The sequence below is a fragment of the Bombus terrestris genome, chromosome 12 (assembly GCF_910591885.1).
Source record: "Bombus terrestris chromosome 12, iyBomTerr1.2, whole genome shotgun sequence".
NCBI lineage: Eukaryota > Metazoa > Arthropoda > Insecta > Hymenoptera > Apidae > Bombus > Bombus terrestris.
In genome coordinates this window covers 2,160,532-2,176,763 of record NC_063280.1, presented here as the reverse complement: position 1 = coordinate 2,176,763, position 16,232 = coordinate 2,160,532, and the positions used below count along the sequence as shown (strand labels likewise).

The 16,232-nt window shown below is 37.5% G+C and overlaps 1 protein-coding gene across 1 annotated transcript in view; it reads left to right on the top strand.

Moving 5' to 3' along the window:
* LOC100645648 (laccase-1) overlaps positions 1 to 15,178 on the top strand; it is a 47,985-nt gene extending 32,807 nt beyond the window's left edge. Inside the window, exons 2-10 of the mRNA XM_003399429.4 lie at positions 8,051 to 8,411; positions 8,660 to 8,944; positions 9,033 to 9,306; positions 10,073 to 10,277; positions 10,415 to 10,599; positions 11,036 to 11,231; positions 11,392 to 11,604; positions 12,053 to 12,283; positions 12,363 to 15,178. Coding sequence (XP_003399477.1) covers positions 8,051 to 8,411; positions 8,660 to 8,944; positions 9,033 to 9,306; positions 10,073 to 10,277; positions 10,415 to 10,599; positions 11,036 to 11,231; positions 11,392 to 11,604; positions 12,053 to 12,283; positions 12,363 to 12,532 — 2,120 coding nt within the window. The 3' untranslated portion in view covers positions 12,533 to 15,178. The remainder of the gene's footprint in view (positions 1 to 8,050; positions 8,412 to 8,659; positions 8,945 to 9,032; positions 9,307 to 10,072; positions 10,278 to 10,414; positions 10,600 to 11,035; positions 11,232 to 11,391; positions 11,605 to 12,052; positions 12,284 to 12,362) is intronic.
* The last annotated feature ends 1,054 nt before the right edge of the window (positions 15,179 to 16,232 follow it).

The window sequence follows — 16,232 nt, the reverse complement described above, 5'->3', positions numbered from 1 at the left end:
ACTAGAAAGCTTTCGTTCGGAGTGAACTGTTATTACATTCATTAGCGCAATCGAAACGGTGTTTATGCGGCGCCGACGTTACGAACGAACGCGATGCAACACTCGCTGAACCTTCCCTTCACCTTCTGACGCTCTCCTGCCGTTTGCACAATACCTAGCTTTTGCACAACTCGAGGAACGCTTGTCGAGCGTGTTCCGTAAGATGAGACGAGGACAAGGACAAGGCCAAGTTCATTCGCGGATCATCACGCTTTCTATCTTAGCTTGTATTTCAAGCTATACACAGCATCCTTTAATCTCCTCTTTTTCACGCCACTATCTATGACATTCACGTGCACTGGAATATATATACGATATTCTTATTTCTCTATTTATTGTGCCGATAAAAAGTATCGTTAGTTGAGTTCTCGAAGGGCATTGCTTGGAAAAGAGCAAGGAATGTTAATGAGATAAATGCAGTAGCTTTTTGCAGCGTGATAATTAGGATAGAGTTTTTAGACTGTTTCCATCTATAGATATCGAGGAAATAGTTGGACATGATTGTTTGATCTATTCGTGAACAAATGTAAAAACGTCGAAATGTAAACGGGTCAAGGTATATGGAACAGATTGAATCGGGCGAGTAATCGATGGTTCAACAGTTAGAATAATTTCATTCGAATAATGGAACGGTGTATTATAATAACAGATAATCGTTATTATCTAATAGTCTCGAAGGATAGTGAGGTAATTTTTTACAATGTCAAGACATGAAAGTGTCTGTGTAATATAAACAGTTTGACATTTTGATCGCTCGATCGTCGACAGTAAGAACGAGGACGCGAAACCACGATCAAGGCGCAACATTAAGCCTCGAATCAATAGCATTCCGTTACGATCTTACTTTGTTTGAACTTTACCTTTTGTTTGAACTTTAGAGCGATGAGCCTTTGTGACTATGTAGTCTCGTGACTACAAATATCTTGCGAATATCTCCGAATAACGGTCCGCCTACGAAACGAATCTTATGCACAGTTAGTCACTTCTTCGTCGATTATTCTGCGGTTCAAAATAATCGTGTTAGAAAAAAAGCACCTGAGAGCATTTCATTAACGTTTTATTTACAAAGAAATAAAAAATATAGGTAGATTACACAACAGGAACAATAATTCAATCATCTAATTGTGCGGGAAATAATTATCGCGATCATTAACGATACGTAATAAAACGAAACCGTAATATTCTCACGCAACACGCTGAATTCTGCTCTCACTTCCTTACGCGCTTGCAAATCTAGCCGCGAATACGATATATTATCGAATGACCGTTGCACGTTGCGATACTCACATTTATCACAATTATTAATAAACACCGTGAATAAACTGCGCTTGATAAAAGTAGTCAGATCTATCTGTAAATTTTTTTACTTTAATTTTACTTTTCTATTTTTATTGTTTGCAATATTATACTTATAGTAGAACTCCATTTATATAAACTTGTCGGGAAGCAACTAGTTTATATAATTGGTCACATTCAGATAACTGGATTCGACCGACAGCAGTTCATTTTATCAAGCATTAATTAAAACTTTATTCAAAAAAATGTGGTTCATATAAATGCATATAATGTATAATGTATAATAATATTATAATTACAAATAATGTAACGTTTAATATTAATAAAATAATATAACGACGTGAAACTATATAACATTCACTATAAATCTCGAAAGAGCAGTTTAATGTCTCGTTAGATCTGCCCGAGCAGTATGAAACGTACGACCATCCATCCGATAATTTAATTAAAGGTTAGTCACCGAACCGTTCGTTTTGCGTGCATCAACGTTCCCCTGTTTATTCAAGTACGACGCCAAAGTTCAATCGCATACCAAAGGAAAGGACAAACTTTGACTCGTGACACGATCGACGTCGAAGGCTTGACATTTAAGCGTTGCCAATGGTCCCGTTTTATTTCCTTTGTCCCAGTTCGGCGTCCTGTTGTTTCGAACTATCCTTTCGAGCGTGTGAAACGGACCGATCGCTTATAAGAATACTGAATCAGAACAAAGAACACGCGCAAATTACAACAGTTTAAAAGCGACGTATACTATTCGAGAGTCTCATATCATGAAATCTACGTGAAAACGATGAAATTAACACATTTTCAACTGGTAATTTTATGGTAATGCTAAACTAAAAATCCTACGTTCGCAAGTTTCTACAATTAAAAGAACGTACTATTATTAATTTATATAAATGAAAGGAATTTTTCTTTCGTGAAAATTTTTTTCCATTTCAATTTCTCTGAATATTTATCTCATTTTTCATCAATCCATTAATCAAACTATTAGTTTCAATGGAGTCGATCAATTGGTTTATTACATCGTACAGTAATCGTGAAACTCGTCGTTAATGTAATGAAACATGGAAGACGGCATTGTATAACCGATGAATTACAGCATAAGTATGGCGTAACTGGAAAGATTTTCTAAATTAAGATGTTAAGACGACGTGGAAGGTTTCGACGTATACCAAATTAACTACTCCTTAAATAGAGGTTAATAAGACAGCACAGGTGTGAAATATACTTCGTTGTGCATGTTATTAACCTGACATGTTCGATGAAAGAAATGAGAGTGAAAGATTTAAGAAAACACATCTCGAAGCACGGCTTTCTTGTTAATTTCTCGGCTGCTCTGATCGAAATTCGGCGTCCAAACCCCAGTTTAATTTATTTACTTCTTAACCCTTGTTAACCTTATTCGAATACCGCTTGTTCACACTAATCCTTCGAAAGATGTCTTAATTTTAAATCTCTTTAATTGCTTCCAATTCGTTGATTCGCATCAGCTTGACAGCCGACGTGTTCATTTATGTACGGAACGCCACAATTCATGTCTTGTAGAGGCAAATTACGAATCTAAATATCTCTCATGATCTGTCCAGACTACTATTTTCTAAGTCTTGTTCAGACCAGTTAAATTACTTTATTAATGTAAATCTGTTATTTGCTAAACTGAAATTATTCTTTCAAATTTTAATATCCTGGTTTTCATTAGCCAAATCACTTGACTTTTATAAACATAAATTTGAAATCGAGTTACTTCGAACTAATGTGAAGTAGTCTTAAAATAAATTATTAACAATTTCTCCATCAATCCAGTTTTCACACGAACATATCCTTACTTTTTAAGCAGGCCTTATTGTACCAGGTATTACATTTAATTTTCATAGTATCAAATTATTATAGCTACCCGAAAGAACTATCAAATCATACAAAATTTCATTCACTTTGGCCTAAGTAATTAATATATTAAATGTCATAATAAATGCAATAGTGCGCCAATACCTTTTTTAGCCGCTACAAGTGACCTAAAACCCTTACAAAACATCGTTTCTTTCGTCATTTCATTTGACTCAGTTCTATCTTTCTTTCATAATGATCCATCTTCCCTTCCGTAACCGTACTCTTACCTTGACTAACAACAAAACTAGCATTTCCCCAACGTAGGACTGAAAGAATTGCTGGACACATTACACATTCGTATTGTTCTTTCCTCCCATGACGTACAAACTGGACTGTCACGACCATTGCTTTATCGCAGTATCATCATAAAAGGCATTCGCGTGACAGGGTTTCTAGTCAGCCGACGTAGGTGGACTCTCTAACCCCGGTCTGCGAGTTCGACCATAGACATGCGGCCGGTATATTATGTAAACCGCGTTTCCTTACGAGTTCCATCTTACATAAACCTATGAAAATTGCGTAATAGAACACAATCCACGAGACGTCAGATGATGACACATCGAACTGGAGATCCGTCATTACAGGTGGCGTGCGAAATACAGTGAAAGTCTGCCGTCAGGGCGGCATCGCAGCCACAATGTTGTTTTGACAAATTTGTTCGACCGTTTCTAACGATAAGTGCAAGTCGTTTAAAGACCAATTGAAACACGGCGTAGCGCAGGTGACTTTGACGTTTTCTTAACGCGTCCCGTGCCTTCTCGCAGGACCAGTTTTCACGTATTTCAAAATCCGAATCACAGAAATCATTAAATGCGTGAATTTATTCACGCTTTCTACTCTTACCACTCGTAAACGTCCTCGTATATTATTTGTCTTTACCGAGTTTACATCGCTTTTAGCACAGAACAGTAGCCATACAATGTTCGGGCGATAATCTCGTGGCATTAGATATAAAACGATATTTTGCGAAATTACAATATTTCGACGATTACCTGGAGATTCGTAGCTTGTAATTTATCCAAGGAATTATCGTAATCTGACAAGTTATCGCAGATCCTGTAAATTTCGTGTTTCACGTTTTTCGTCCCATTATCTTCTTGCTAATGGCTTCCCAGCTGCGCAACAATGTGGCAAATCGTGTTCTTCCGGACGAACGATAAATCAGAGAACAAATGCAAAACTTTCTACATTGGACTGTGCTGAAATTAAGAGTTTTACCGACCCTCTGACAACAGCAAATTTTAATCTACATTCTTTTCTTACCTACTCAGTTAGGTAATCGAATGGTTTACGAAATTGCTACGAGAATTGTAGAAGAGCGAAAAACCAGCTTCACTTATGCTCTTATCTATTTTATAGACCTTTTTTTTTCATTGACGAGAACTCATTGCGAGTTCAAGTATCGATTACTAAAATGCCGTTGCGACAGAATTCCTTTTCAAGCGAATCGTGCTTTGTTTTATCGACCATTCGTTTAGTACCAATCGGTAACAAGTAATTTGCTGGTAGCGCGAACGAAGCTTAAGGAAACCCCGTGGAATGCAATAATTATCGAACATTATATATGTATATATATTATAAATTTTAATTTTTTCATCGACAGAATAAGTCAATTCAAATAGCTTAGAAGCATTAGAAAGAAGAAGAAATCGTGATTCTTCAGAGAAATTTCTCCAGCAATCGCATCGCTGCGAACTTTTACGCGGAAACGTTGCAAAACGGATTGATCGAACAGCGATTTGCATATACTTTCGAAGAAATGTCAGGCGTGAATGTATTTAGATGCGGGAAACGATCAAAATAACACGAAGTTCGTAGTGCGGCCTAATGGATGATAATTTACGTTCAAATTTATATTTGCCTTCTCGATTTGTGAAAGATGGTTCGTTCAGTAACAACAGTTTTCATAGTCACGCTTACTTAACGTATTGAGAAAAAGAATGGAGATAGTGTAGTTCCGTACTGCTTTCCGCTGCATTATTTTCTGGCTTCTTCGTGGAATATTCAAAGAGCGTGGTTGCCATCGTGTTCACCACGAAAGCCACGGTACAGTTTAGACAAATGGTAGCTTTCAAGCTTATACGCGAAGTTCAAAGCTTTGTAGATGTACCGCGGTTGTCTGGGAAAAAAATTCGCATACCAAGCGAGCGGCATAATTCATCCGCAAAGAATTTTTACGTCACGATGTCTGTTCGGTGTAGGGTCGTAAATAATGCACGCCTATGCCAGTTGCGGACGAGGCCGACCGCCTGGCGTGCGACCGGATAGAACGCTGAATTACAATACTATAAACCTTTAAGAATAGTTGCGCAGGATCGTTAAATATCCAAAAACAGTTCTTGTGTCAATTTGTTGCTCAGTCTTGTTCCCATAGAAAGGTACAGGTAAATAATAGTGTCGATCGTGCATGGAGAATTTGATTAATTAGTCTATCAGGTTATAACGTTTCTCGTACCAGTTCTAAGTTTTACACAATGAAGGTCATTATTAAGAAATAGGAAAACGCTTCTACTGAGAAATTTATTAATTACACTATTACGCCACACGGTTTTGATATTGCTTATGAGTTTTAAACAGCGGAAGACGTTTTGAAATAAAACGTAACATTTTCTCATAGAAAATTCATATGATCTTAATACAGATCGATTAAAACATTTAAGAACTAAGGCATGTTTCGACGATTACTTATGAGATGATATGATAATTTTTTTAATGGCAAATAGTCATTTGTTTGTAATAGTCATTTGGGAAACTATTTATCCCTTAGATGAACAGTATTTGATACAGTTCTAAGAATAAAGAATTTCTTCCTTATCAGATAAAATAAGTATGTATGAATGTATATCGAGCTTTCGAATTTTTCCAGTGTTCAATCGATGTATATTGTATGTATATTTAATCGACGCTGTTTTATTGATAAATATTTAACTTTCTCTACTTTCCATCAATGTCATTCTTCGCAATAAAGTATTGTACACTCGTTATATGAGTAACACTAGATTTTCCAGTTTCATTGGAAGTCCCACGCGACATCGACGGTTTTACCGCGGCAATGAACAAATACGGTGAGGCAAGTGTACCGCGTGATTTTTATTCATCGAACGTTACCCTAGATCAACATTCTACGAGAACTTTAAAGCCGCGGCGAGTGCTACGCAATCCGAAATTCCTTCAGATCCTTTTTTAATATTCTCGTGCTCACGATTTTTTTCGCGTGGCAAAACCGGTTTGTAAAGCACCGTTTAACTCGGCAATGATTTTTAACCGAAACTATGATATTCATAGGAGTTCCAAATTATCTTCGTTAGAATTCTGTTCATTTCGATTTCAGATAGCAACGGATTATATGCGAAAAAATTGCTCAAGATTGAGTTTCCTTTTGTAAAAGAACCAGGAAAAACAATGTTACAAACGTTAACAAAAATTTTGCAAAAGGAAACTGATTTTCCCATGAATATTTCATAGAAACCAACAAGTAATGCAATCGAAATAAAATCAGAATTGCTTGAGGTATTGAAACGAAATCCGAGATAATAACAGAAAAATAAATTACGAATACGGTGTTCTATAATTGGGTATCCGAGTGGCCGCGGGCCGTGGCATCTATGTTGTGAAAACCGCTCGCGAAAGTCACTCGAGCGTCGCGATAATTAAAGGGAAAATATAGCACGAGGCGTGCTGCTAATGTGACCATCAAATTAATCGTGGTTCGCTCGCGCGTTACTCTCATTCTGGGCCGCACACCTCGTGGTTATAACTCGACCTGTAGCCGTTATAATTAATGTGTTAATCGTTCTTTGTACCTGCTAATAATTATTGTATTGACTAATAATGCTATCGTGTTTCAAATTCGGGGACGGTGAATGTTTTTCTTTCTCAACGTTTGTCACGATCGAAGCAACGAGGACAGGATTATTAGTTGTACAACGAAATCATCTATTCGCTATCTTCGTCGAGGGTCAAGATAAAGATAACCGAACGATAACGTCCACCTTGACTCGCGAGAGTTTGCGTCTGTACCTGAGAGCAATTTCTCTCGTAAATCGCCTTCTCCCGCATACTTTTGTAGCATTGATCCGACAAGCACGCCCGAGATAAATGATCGTTTTTAGGACTGTAAATGTGCATTAGGAGCCGGTAGCGCGTTTTAATCGGGGCTATTTTTCCTTATAAATCGAGGAGTAACTTTTACACGTACCACGTGAAACGATACAAGAGAACCTTTCGAATTTTTTGCAAGTCTCGTTGCTTTCTTCGTGCTACGCTTGTTTCATCTATCGTCATAATGGTAGCGTTGAAACAATATTAGACGCCGTATTGCACGTGTATAGTATGTCGCATCACCATCGTCGTAACTGTTATAGTTGTGAAATGCTGTAGAGTTGAAACGTGTATTTACCTGTTATAAATAGCAATAGATTGTATCGTTTGCCCACTGTTAATTATCTACATTTGCTGTATTGTACCTTATGCTCGTTCTGCTATAGTATTTTTTACCTACGCGTTATTATATCGCGAAAAACCCGAAGAAAAGCACCTTCCAGTTTACCTGTCGACCGTTTTCTTAGTCTTCTTGCTGGCAGCTTCTCTCTTCGTATTGAATTCTACGTTTACTCGAAACCTTTAAATCACCTTTGCTGATATCCTGTAAAACCAGTTTTCTTAATTTTAAATTAAATAGGACACTGTTGTTTTAATCGTACCATTTATGTAATTTATTAGATATAGCGAATTAAATGTTAATTTAAATTCAGATATTTTAACTTTCAAATTCAAATTCTAAAATTTACATTTTTTAATTTTAATTTTAAACGACCAATTACAGATGTGATCGCCGATCAGACACCAGCGTCTTCTTTCTGGACTCCAACTATTAAGACAGGCAATATCTTTACCGATGATAGCACCGACTTTTTCCCCTCGAGTCATGGCTTGGTGCAGACCCATCCGACCGGTAACGTATTTAGAAGTGGTTTCGGCGGAATCGACAATCTTGGTAGTCGGGGGGTGACTGTCAGGCCGCCAAGGACGAGACCCCTTGACTATAGCGAACGCGCCACGGCCGAATTACGACGAAATCCGGCGCTTTCCTCGCCGGACGAGTGTGCCAGAGCTTGTCGCGAAAATGAGCCTCCGAGGATATGCTACTATCATTTCACCCTTGAGTACTATACTGTACTTGGAGCGTGAGTATCATCTTTCAGAATCTTCAGCCAAGAACAAAATTCATGAATATAAAAGTCTTTCTTAACATCTTAGCTGCGATAGGAAAACAGAGATGAGAATAATAAAGAAACAAATCTACATTTAAATTCTCAAACTTTCTAATTCACTTTCAAATTTTTAATCTATTAGACACTCAAACTTCAAATTGAGACATTTGAATTTCCAAACTCAAATTTATGCAATTTTAATATTTTTCCATAATTTATAGGGCATGTCAAATTTGCACCCCCAACGCAACTAACGTCGTTTGGAGCGACTGTCAGTGCGTTTTAGCAGATGGCGTGGAACGAGGTATTTTAACAGCAAATAGAATGGTTCCGGGACCAAGCATTCAAGTCTGTCAGGGTGACAAAGTCGTGATTGACGTGGAAAATCATATCGAAGGTATGGAAGTTACCATTCACTGGCACGGTGTGTGGCAAAGAGGAAGCCAATATTACGATGGTGTACCGTTTGTAACGCAATGTCCTATTCAGGAGGGTAGCACATTCAGGTAACTATAAACCAATTTTGTTTCTTCATTTCGCGTTTCTTTCCAAATTTTCTTTTCATACATTTATTACGTGCTTGTGTACACATAGGTACCAATGGTTAGCTGGGAACGAAGGTACGCATTTCTGGCATGCTCACACAGGATTACAGAAAATAGACGGTCTCTACGGAAGTATCGTAATACGTCAACCACCGAGCAAAGATCCTAACAGCAACCTTTACGACTACGATCTCACTACCCACGTCGTCCTCCTTAGCGACTGGTTCCACGAGAATGCGGCCGAGCGTTTCCCTGGTCGTCTTGCAGTTAATACCGGTCAAGCGCCTGAAAGCGTATTGATCAATGGGAAAGGGCAATTCAGGGTACGAATCGTCAAATTTATCCTCGTTATGTTATGTCTTGTTTTTCCATCTTTGACAAATATCTACGATACCTATAAATTAAGTCGTAATCATATATGTCCTTACTTCGTTCACTTTTCCTTTCTCTCTGAGTCTGTTTCTAATTGTCACTACTCTGGACATCCTAATAAAAATCTCTTCACCCAGAACTGGAATCTTATTTACGTATAAATTTTCCATCATTTTAGTGAATCTTATTTCATCAGTTTCAATTTCAGTGTCTCAACTATTTGCAAGAATTATCCATAACTACATAATATTTTATACTGTGTTTTCTTCTCCTCATATTTTTTAATGATTACTTCTTTACCCAAAATAGGATCTTGACTAATATATAAATGTATAATTAGTCTACTGACTTCATATTTCAATGTTTATATCGTGTAGAAAAATTATTTACCACTGCACATACCTTCTTTTACTTTCTTTTACTTCTCTTTTACATCTTAATAAATCTTGTCACCCAAAATAGTAACTTCATTAGCATATAAATTTCCAATCATCCCAATGACGGAATACTACAGTCACTGCATCTAAAATCTCTCACTCTTCTACTAGATTTTAATAAATCTCGTCACTCAAAACACGACCCCCATCAGCATATAAATTTTCAATCATCCCCATGATCTCATATTTCAGTCTGTAAACTAACTGAAAAAATCCTGGAACTCTGATGAAGCCTCATACAAACGACGCGAGACATTCTAGAACTCGTTTTTGTCCGCAGGATCCCAACACCGGTTTCATGACGAATACACCCCTGGAGGTGTTCACTATAACTCCCGGCCGTCGTTATCGTTTTCGACTGATCAATTCCTTTGGATCGGTCTGTCCATCTCAGATCACGTTCGAAGGTCACTCCCTTACCGTGATCGCGACCGACGGAGAAGCAGTCCAGCCAGCCACCGTGGACACGATCATCTCATTCTCCGGTAAAAATCCTCTAACCTCGATTACTCGATTTTTTATACCCTCCGAGATCAGAGGGAAAGCGCATTCGCTTTTATTTTCCTAGACTTTAATTGAGGTACGGTTGTGAAAGTAAAGTATCTACTTGCATGATTTACAGGCGAACGATACGACTTCGTAATAAATGCGGATCAACCGGTTGGCGCGTATTGGATTCAAGTTCGTTCACTCGGCGAATGCGGTATTCCGCGTGCTCAACAGCTAGCCATACTACGATATGCTCGTGGTCCTTACCAACCGACTACTACGGCACCAACTTACGATTTTGGTCTCCCGCAAGGTGTTGTAAGTGTCGCAAGTGTCATTACTTAAATAAAGAGGCGTACTTTGAGTAGAAGTAGTTCCTTTAATTACAGGAATTTAACCAAAGTAAATGTTAAGTAAGCAAACCAAATTAGTGCAATAAAGTACTTCTCCAAATCAAGTAATGGAAATAGGCTGTTTCTATGGATGGAGGGGATCCAAAAGGATTCAATAAAATAAAATAATTTTTAGAATTTTATAATTAATATCTATCTATAGGTAATTGATAGAATGAAGAATATGCCTTAGGAAATTTAAAATAAAGCAAGAAACTAATTTGTCAATGATCTATATGTACCGTTTATACTTATCAACGACAGTCAACTATAGATAACACAGAAATCGAAGAACTCTCTGTCTTACCAGTAGTAGATAAAGAGACTCGATTTTTCCCGATTACCAAACCACTTACTTGCAGGTATTGAATCCTCTGGACGCGATTTGCAATCGTCAACGAGATGACGCGATTTGCGTGAGCCAGCTGAAGAATGCTCGTCAAATTGATCAAGGAATTCTTCAACAACGTCCAGATGTGAAAATATTCTTGCCATTCCGCTTCCTCTTCTACAGGCCAGAAGAAGTCTTCCAGCCTCAAACGTATAATCGATTCTTGGGTAAGCGGCCTTACGGACGATTTCAAAATCGCACTCGGTTCCTTTCTTAAAGGATGGCTTCTTTTTCCTTTGATCTGTCGCAAGAATTCATTACCATCGAATCCATTAAAATGGAATTCAAACCAAACCGTTTATCATTTTGCGTTTGTGCTTTTCACAGTCGCCCCGACCGGAGATCATGTAATCTCTCTCGTCGATGAAATCTCGTTCACATTTCCGCCGGCGCCTCCGCTTTCGCAAATCGACGATATCCCGCCCGAACAGTTTTGCAACGGTGACAACAGGCCTGCTGACTGCGGTGCTAACTGCATGTGCACCCATCAAGTTGATATCCCGCACAACGCGGTCGTCGAAGTGGTTCTCGTAGATGAAGGTGCGATCTTTTTCTAAAAAAAGAACTTTGGAAGTATATGAAGTAAAACAAAAACGTGATGAGTCATATTTTTCATTTTATCAAGACAATATTCTTTTATTAAATTTTATATACATATTTTCATCATTCTCTTTTTTCATAAAATTTCATAAATGTATATATATCATTAATACTTCAATTTCATACTAAGATGATTTCGTGTTAATTTCGTGGAGCAATAATAAGTAACGTCAGACATTCGTAACTCTCTTGTGTTCGATGAAGACGAAATACATTTAGGATTTTCTAAAGATGTATAAAGTCCTAGAAATATTGAGTTCTAGAAATAAAACCCAGACTCGTGGCCTTTTGATATTGTATTGCTGTAAATCAAATTCCAAGTGCATATACCCTTTACAAATCTAGATACATAGAAAGTAATTTTATGGTTTGATTAATTTTTCTACAGTTCAGCAACCCAATCTGTCGCATCCTTTCCACCTACACGGTTACGCTTTCAATGTAATCGGTATCGGTCGCTCCCCGGACAAGAACGTGAAGAAGATCAATCTGAAACACGCATTGGATCTCGATAAAAGGGGTCTTCTCAATCGACAGTTCAATTTGCCACCTGCCAAGGACACTATAGCTGTTCCAAACAACGGCTACGTCATTTTCCGCTTCCGCGCAGACAATCCTGGTAAGCGAAACTGCGCAACGCGATTACACGTTTATAATTCAAATCATTGCGATCATTCAACGTCATTTCTCCTTTTCAGGGTACTGGTTGTTCCATTGTCACTTCTTATTCCACATCCTTATTGGAATGAATTTAATTCTACACGTTGGAACACATGCCGATCTTCCACCAGTGCCGCCGAATTTCCCAAGATGCGGAGATCACCTACCGCCCATAACACCGCCATCGTTATTAGACTCATTTCACTGATCCATCCTAAAGAAAGTGAGAAATTAGAGGCGGTCCAAAGCATACACGATATTTTTAGCGTATTCCTGTAAAGTAGTCAGTATGCTGTAGCGAATTTATTTCGTAAATCTTCCTCTCGTTGGGTCGTTCGTTAGAGAACGCTCTACGCGAGAAACAAAAAAATGGAGGAACAGAGCGAGCGAAAGAGTGTATGAGAGAGAAAAAGAGAGAGAGAGAGAGGGAGAGAGAGAAAGAAAGAGTCAGAGTGAAAGAAGAGAGTAGAAGAGACTCATGGTCCTCGAAAATACGAGGTTCATGAATCAAACGATAGGAGAACAGGCGGAAAAAGAGTTCTTAATAAGGCACACCAACAGACATCCATTTGCTGCCGCAATAGCGATCGTTCCCAAAAGCGGTAACGAATCCACTCGCTGGCAACAGCCAATATTTATTATGTCTTAGATGCTTTACTTTGCCACTTTACGCGAATCAACGCCCCATTTCAATTGCGTGACAAAAAAGAAACGTGACAAGAAAGAATGTGACACCGGTAATCTATACACCGTTACTCGAGAATATCCTCAGCCGGTTGCCGAAAGGAAATCGCGAAAAGTTACTAACATTTATAACTGTGTACATAATGTAGAAATAATTGTGTTACATTTTAACGAGATATTAACGTGGGAGTTGTTTGGGATAAAATGGCGCGCGGAGGAATCTTTGCGAAAACAATGCACATGGCGTGGAGACCTTTCACCGTGAGATGATCGATTGGCGATCATTAGAATAACGCTGTTTAAGGAAATTCGATCCGTTTCATCTGGATGAGCATAGACCACTAGCATGAGTGAAATGGCCCGATACACGAGCGACGAAACGCTTCGCTGGATCGAGTCCAGGTTCCTAAAGCGGCCTTTTTAGTTAGGAAGGAAAATTCGTGCCCATAACTAGAGCACGTGGCTTTCGTTCTTGTCCTTGTCAGCATTTCAAGTAGTGCAGTTAGGGTATATATATACTGGAGGAAAGGTAACTTTAGCGTATTACCTAATATGTGTAAAATTAAATTAAATGAGAAAAAAAATACAAAAAATATCCGTAGATAATTAGTGTCAAAGAAGATGGTAGGAGTATCGAAAAAATTTCTCGACGTAGCCGCGGATGTATCGGTATTTCCGTTCACCTTTTACGAAATACACGCGCCAGGCTGCGTCGTTACTTGCCTTCCTCTTTTTGTTCTAGAAATTAACGATTTACGATACTATTCATTATTTATTTTGCTCAGCATGAAATTTCGACTTAATCTCGGGCACGTTCGATTCCTCGCTGAGCTAAACACAGCGGGCAAACCATTTCATTGGTCATTTGCGAACATTGAATCCTTGAATCAATACTCGATCAACTATAATGTATATTCAGGCTGTACTTGTTCTTATAGTACTTAACCATTTTTCGAATGACAGTCGATATTTTATCGTTAAATAAGCAAACGTTAGCACGTAGACAGATTTGCTGTCGCTGATTTATACATACCTATATATTTCTACACTTTTTCATGGTGCTTCCATTTTTCCTTCTACTATTTTTTTGTTTTATTCTATCAGGATATTAGAGAATTCATGTTAAAACAACTACTCGCAACTCACAATTACAACGCTTGATGACCATTGAGAGTAATCACGACTCTGTGCTAACTGCATCCTCGCGAGTCACACACGACAAACACACGTGCACCACGTCACGATACTCGCCGTTTTGTAGATAATACTCTTCTATTTCACTTCGCTAAATACACTCGACAAAACCGTTAAAACACGAAATACTCGATCGTGGCGATACTTAATCACTGACGGATTAACATGGTGTACGTCGTCTATACAGATATGTATTTTATGACGTCGCTTTTTAGCGATGATAGCATGTTTGTTTCGTAGAAGAGAGTGTCTCTGACGTTGCACGGCCCGCTATGGAACCCCCGTGATTTATTTCACGTAATTTATGGTGGAGAAACTCAACCTTTCTAACAGGAAAGAAATAACAACCAGAGGTACTCTCTTTGGTATTGTTAAAGATAAAACACGTACGCTAATCTTCGTTTTCAGAATCTTTTCTGCGGGACCGTTTATTTTTATTGGCTTCAATTTCTTAGGGCAACGTTCTTTGATACGTGTTCGATAAGGGCAAGTTTTCGAGAACGAAGAACTGTCGTTAGTCAGACGTTCAATCATTATTTATTTATGAAAAATTTATTTCTCTACGCGAGTTTCGCGTTGACAAAGGATATTGAGATATTGCATGTTATTTCTGTTATGAATTAATTTTCTTCCCCTTTTAACTTATTTATACACTTTTGATGATGGATCTATAACGTACAAATACACTTTTATAAGATCAACTAGCAGAGATTGTCACTAAATGTTCAGAAAAGTGTCACTAAACACGTACTGTATGCTTAACCAAAATGTTCACTGACAAAATTACAAAAAGTCGAACATTTCTAATAATAATTTATGCAACGAAAATTTCTGACAGATTCAGAGGTTATTGTCCACATGAAAAGATGAGTTTTCGTGTTTTTTGTACAGGTAGTATTTAAGCGAGTAATTCGCATATATGCCGTTATCAAGTGAAAATGTACATTTAATAATAAATTTTTTTTTTAAAGCTCGACTATCTTTTTACTTTTGTCGATGAAAATCCCATAATCCTATTGCACGGTCTATAAAAGATCATTTCATTCTTTTATCACTATACTACATGATACGATGCTGACCTAACTTTCTTAAAAAGCCGAGGACAACGACCATGCATGAAACTAGAATACTGTTATCGTTAACGTTAACAAGTTCCGCGTTAAATGAAGTTGCAAAAGTAGCGGTACTCAGATTCAGTCAATTAAGCCAGAGGAGAACAGCACGCTTAACCCGGATATGTGATCTCTTCCGAATAACTAACGGCGTCACATTCAATGAAAGGAACATTCAAGAGATCTCGTTTCAAAATGTATTAGTTCGTAACTTGGTTAAACGTGATATTTAAACATTTTCAATAACATTTTCCGTTATTGGTGTTTAATTTTATTTGATTAGACGTTTATTAAAAAACTGCAAATTTTTATGCACTTATAGGAAATTTGGAGACGTAAAAATACACAAAGATATATAAAATATCAAAAATAGAATGTTCGTTATAATATATATTTAGTAGGTGAAACAAATATCTATTTATGTTCCATTTCTTTGCGTTTATTTAAAGATAAATCTGCAGAAATTTGTCGGAATTTTATGCATTTATGGGAAATGTGAGGATATAAAAATACACAGAATGCAGACAATAAACAAAAATATATGAAATATCCAAAGTAGAATATCCATTATAGTATAATAATATTCAAAGTAGTTATCCATTATAACAATACTTAATAGGTAAAATTTAGTAGTGCTTGAGTTTACAAAAGCACGAATCTGCATAAATGTACGTAACCTATTTATTATTTATATATTAGTTATCATTTATAAATCTGAAACTTTAGATATGTTAACTGCAGTTTACCATAATGGAGTATCGTATTCGTCCTCCATGAAGTAGATATTTAGTATGACAAAGCGAATGATGTACGTGCGTATTTACGTGACTAGATGTATTCATGAACAACTGGTATGCAACACACCCCAACACCCGGTGTCGCATACTTTTACTGATAATACCATCTTACGAGAACACA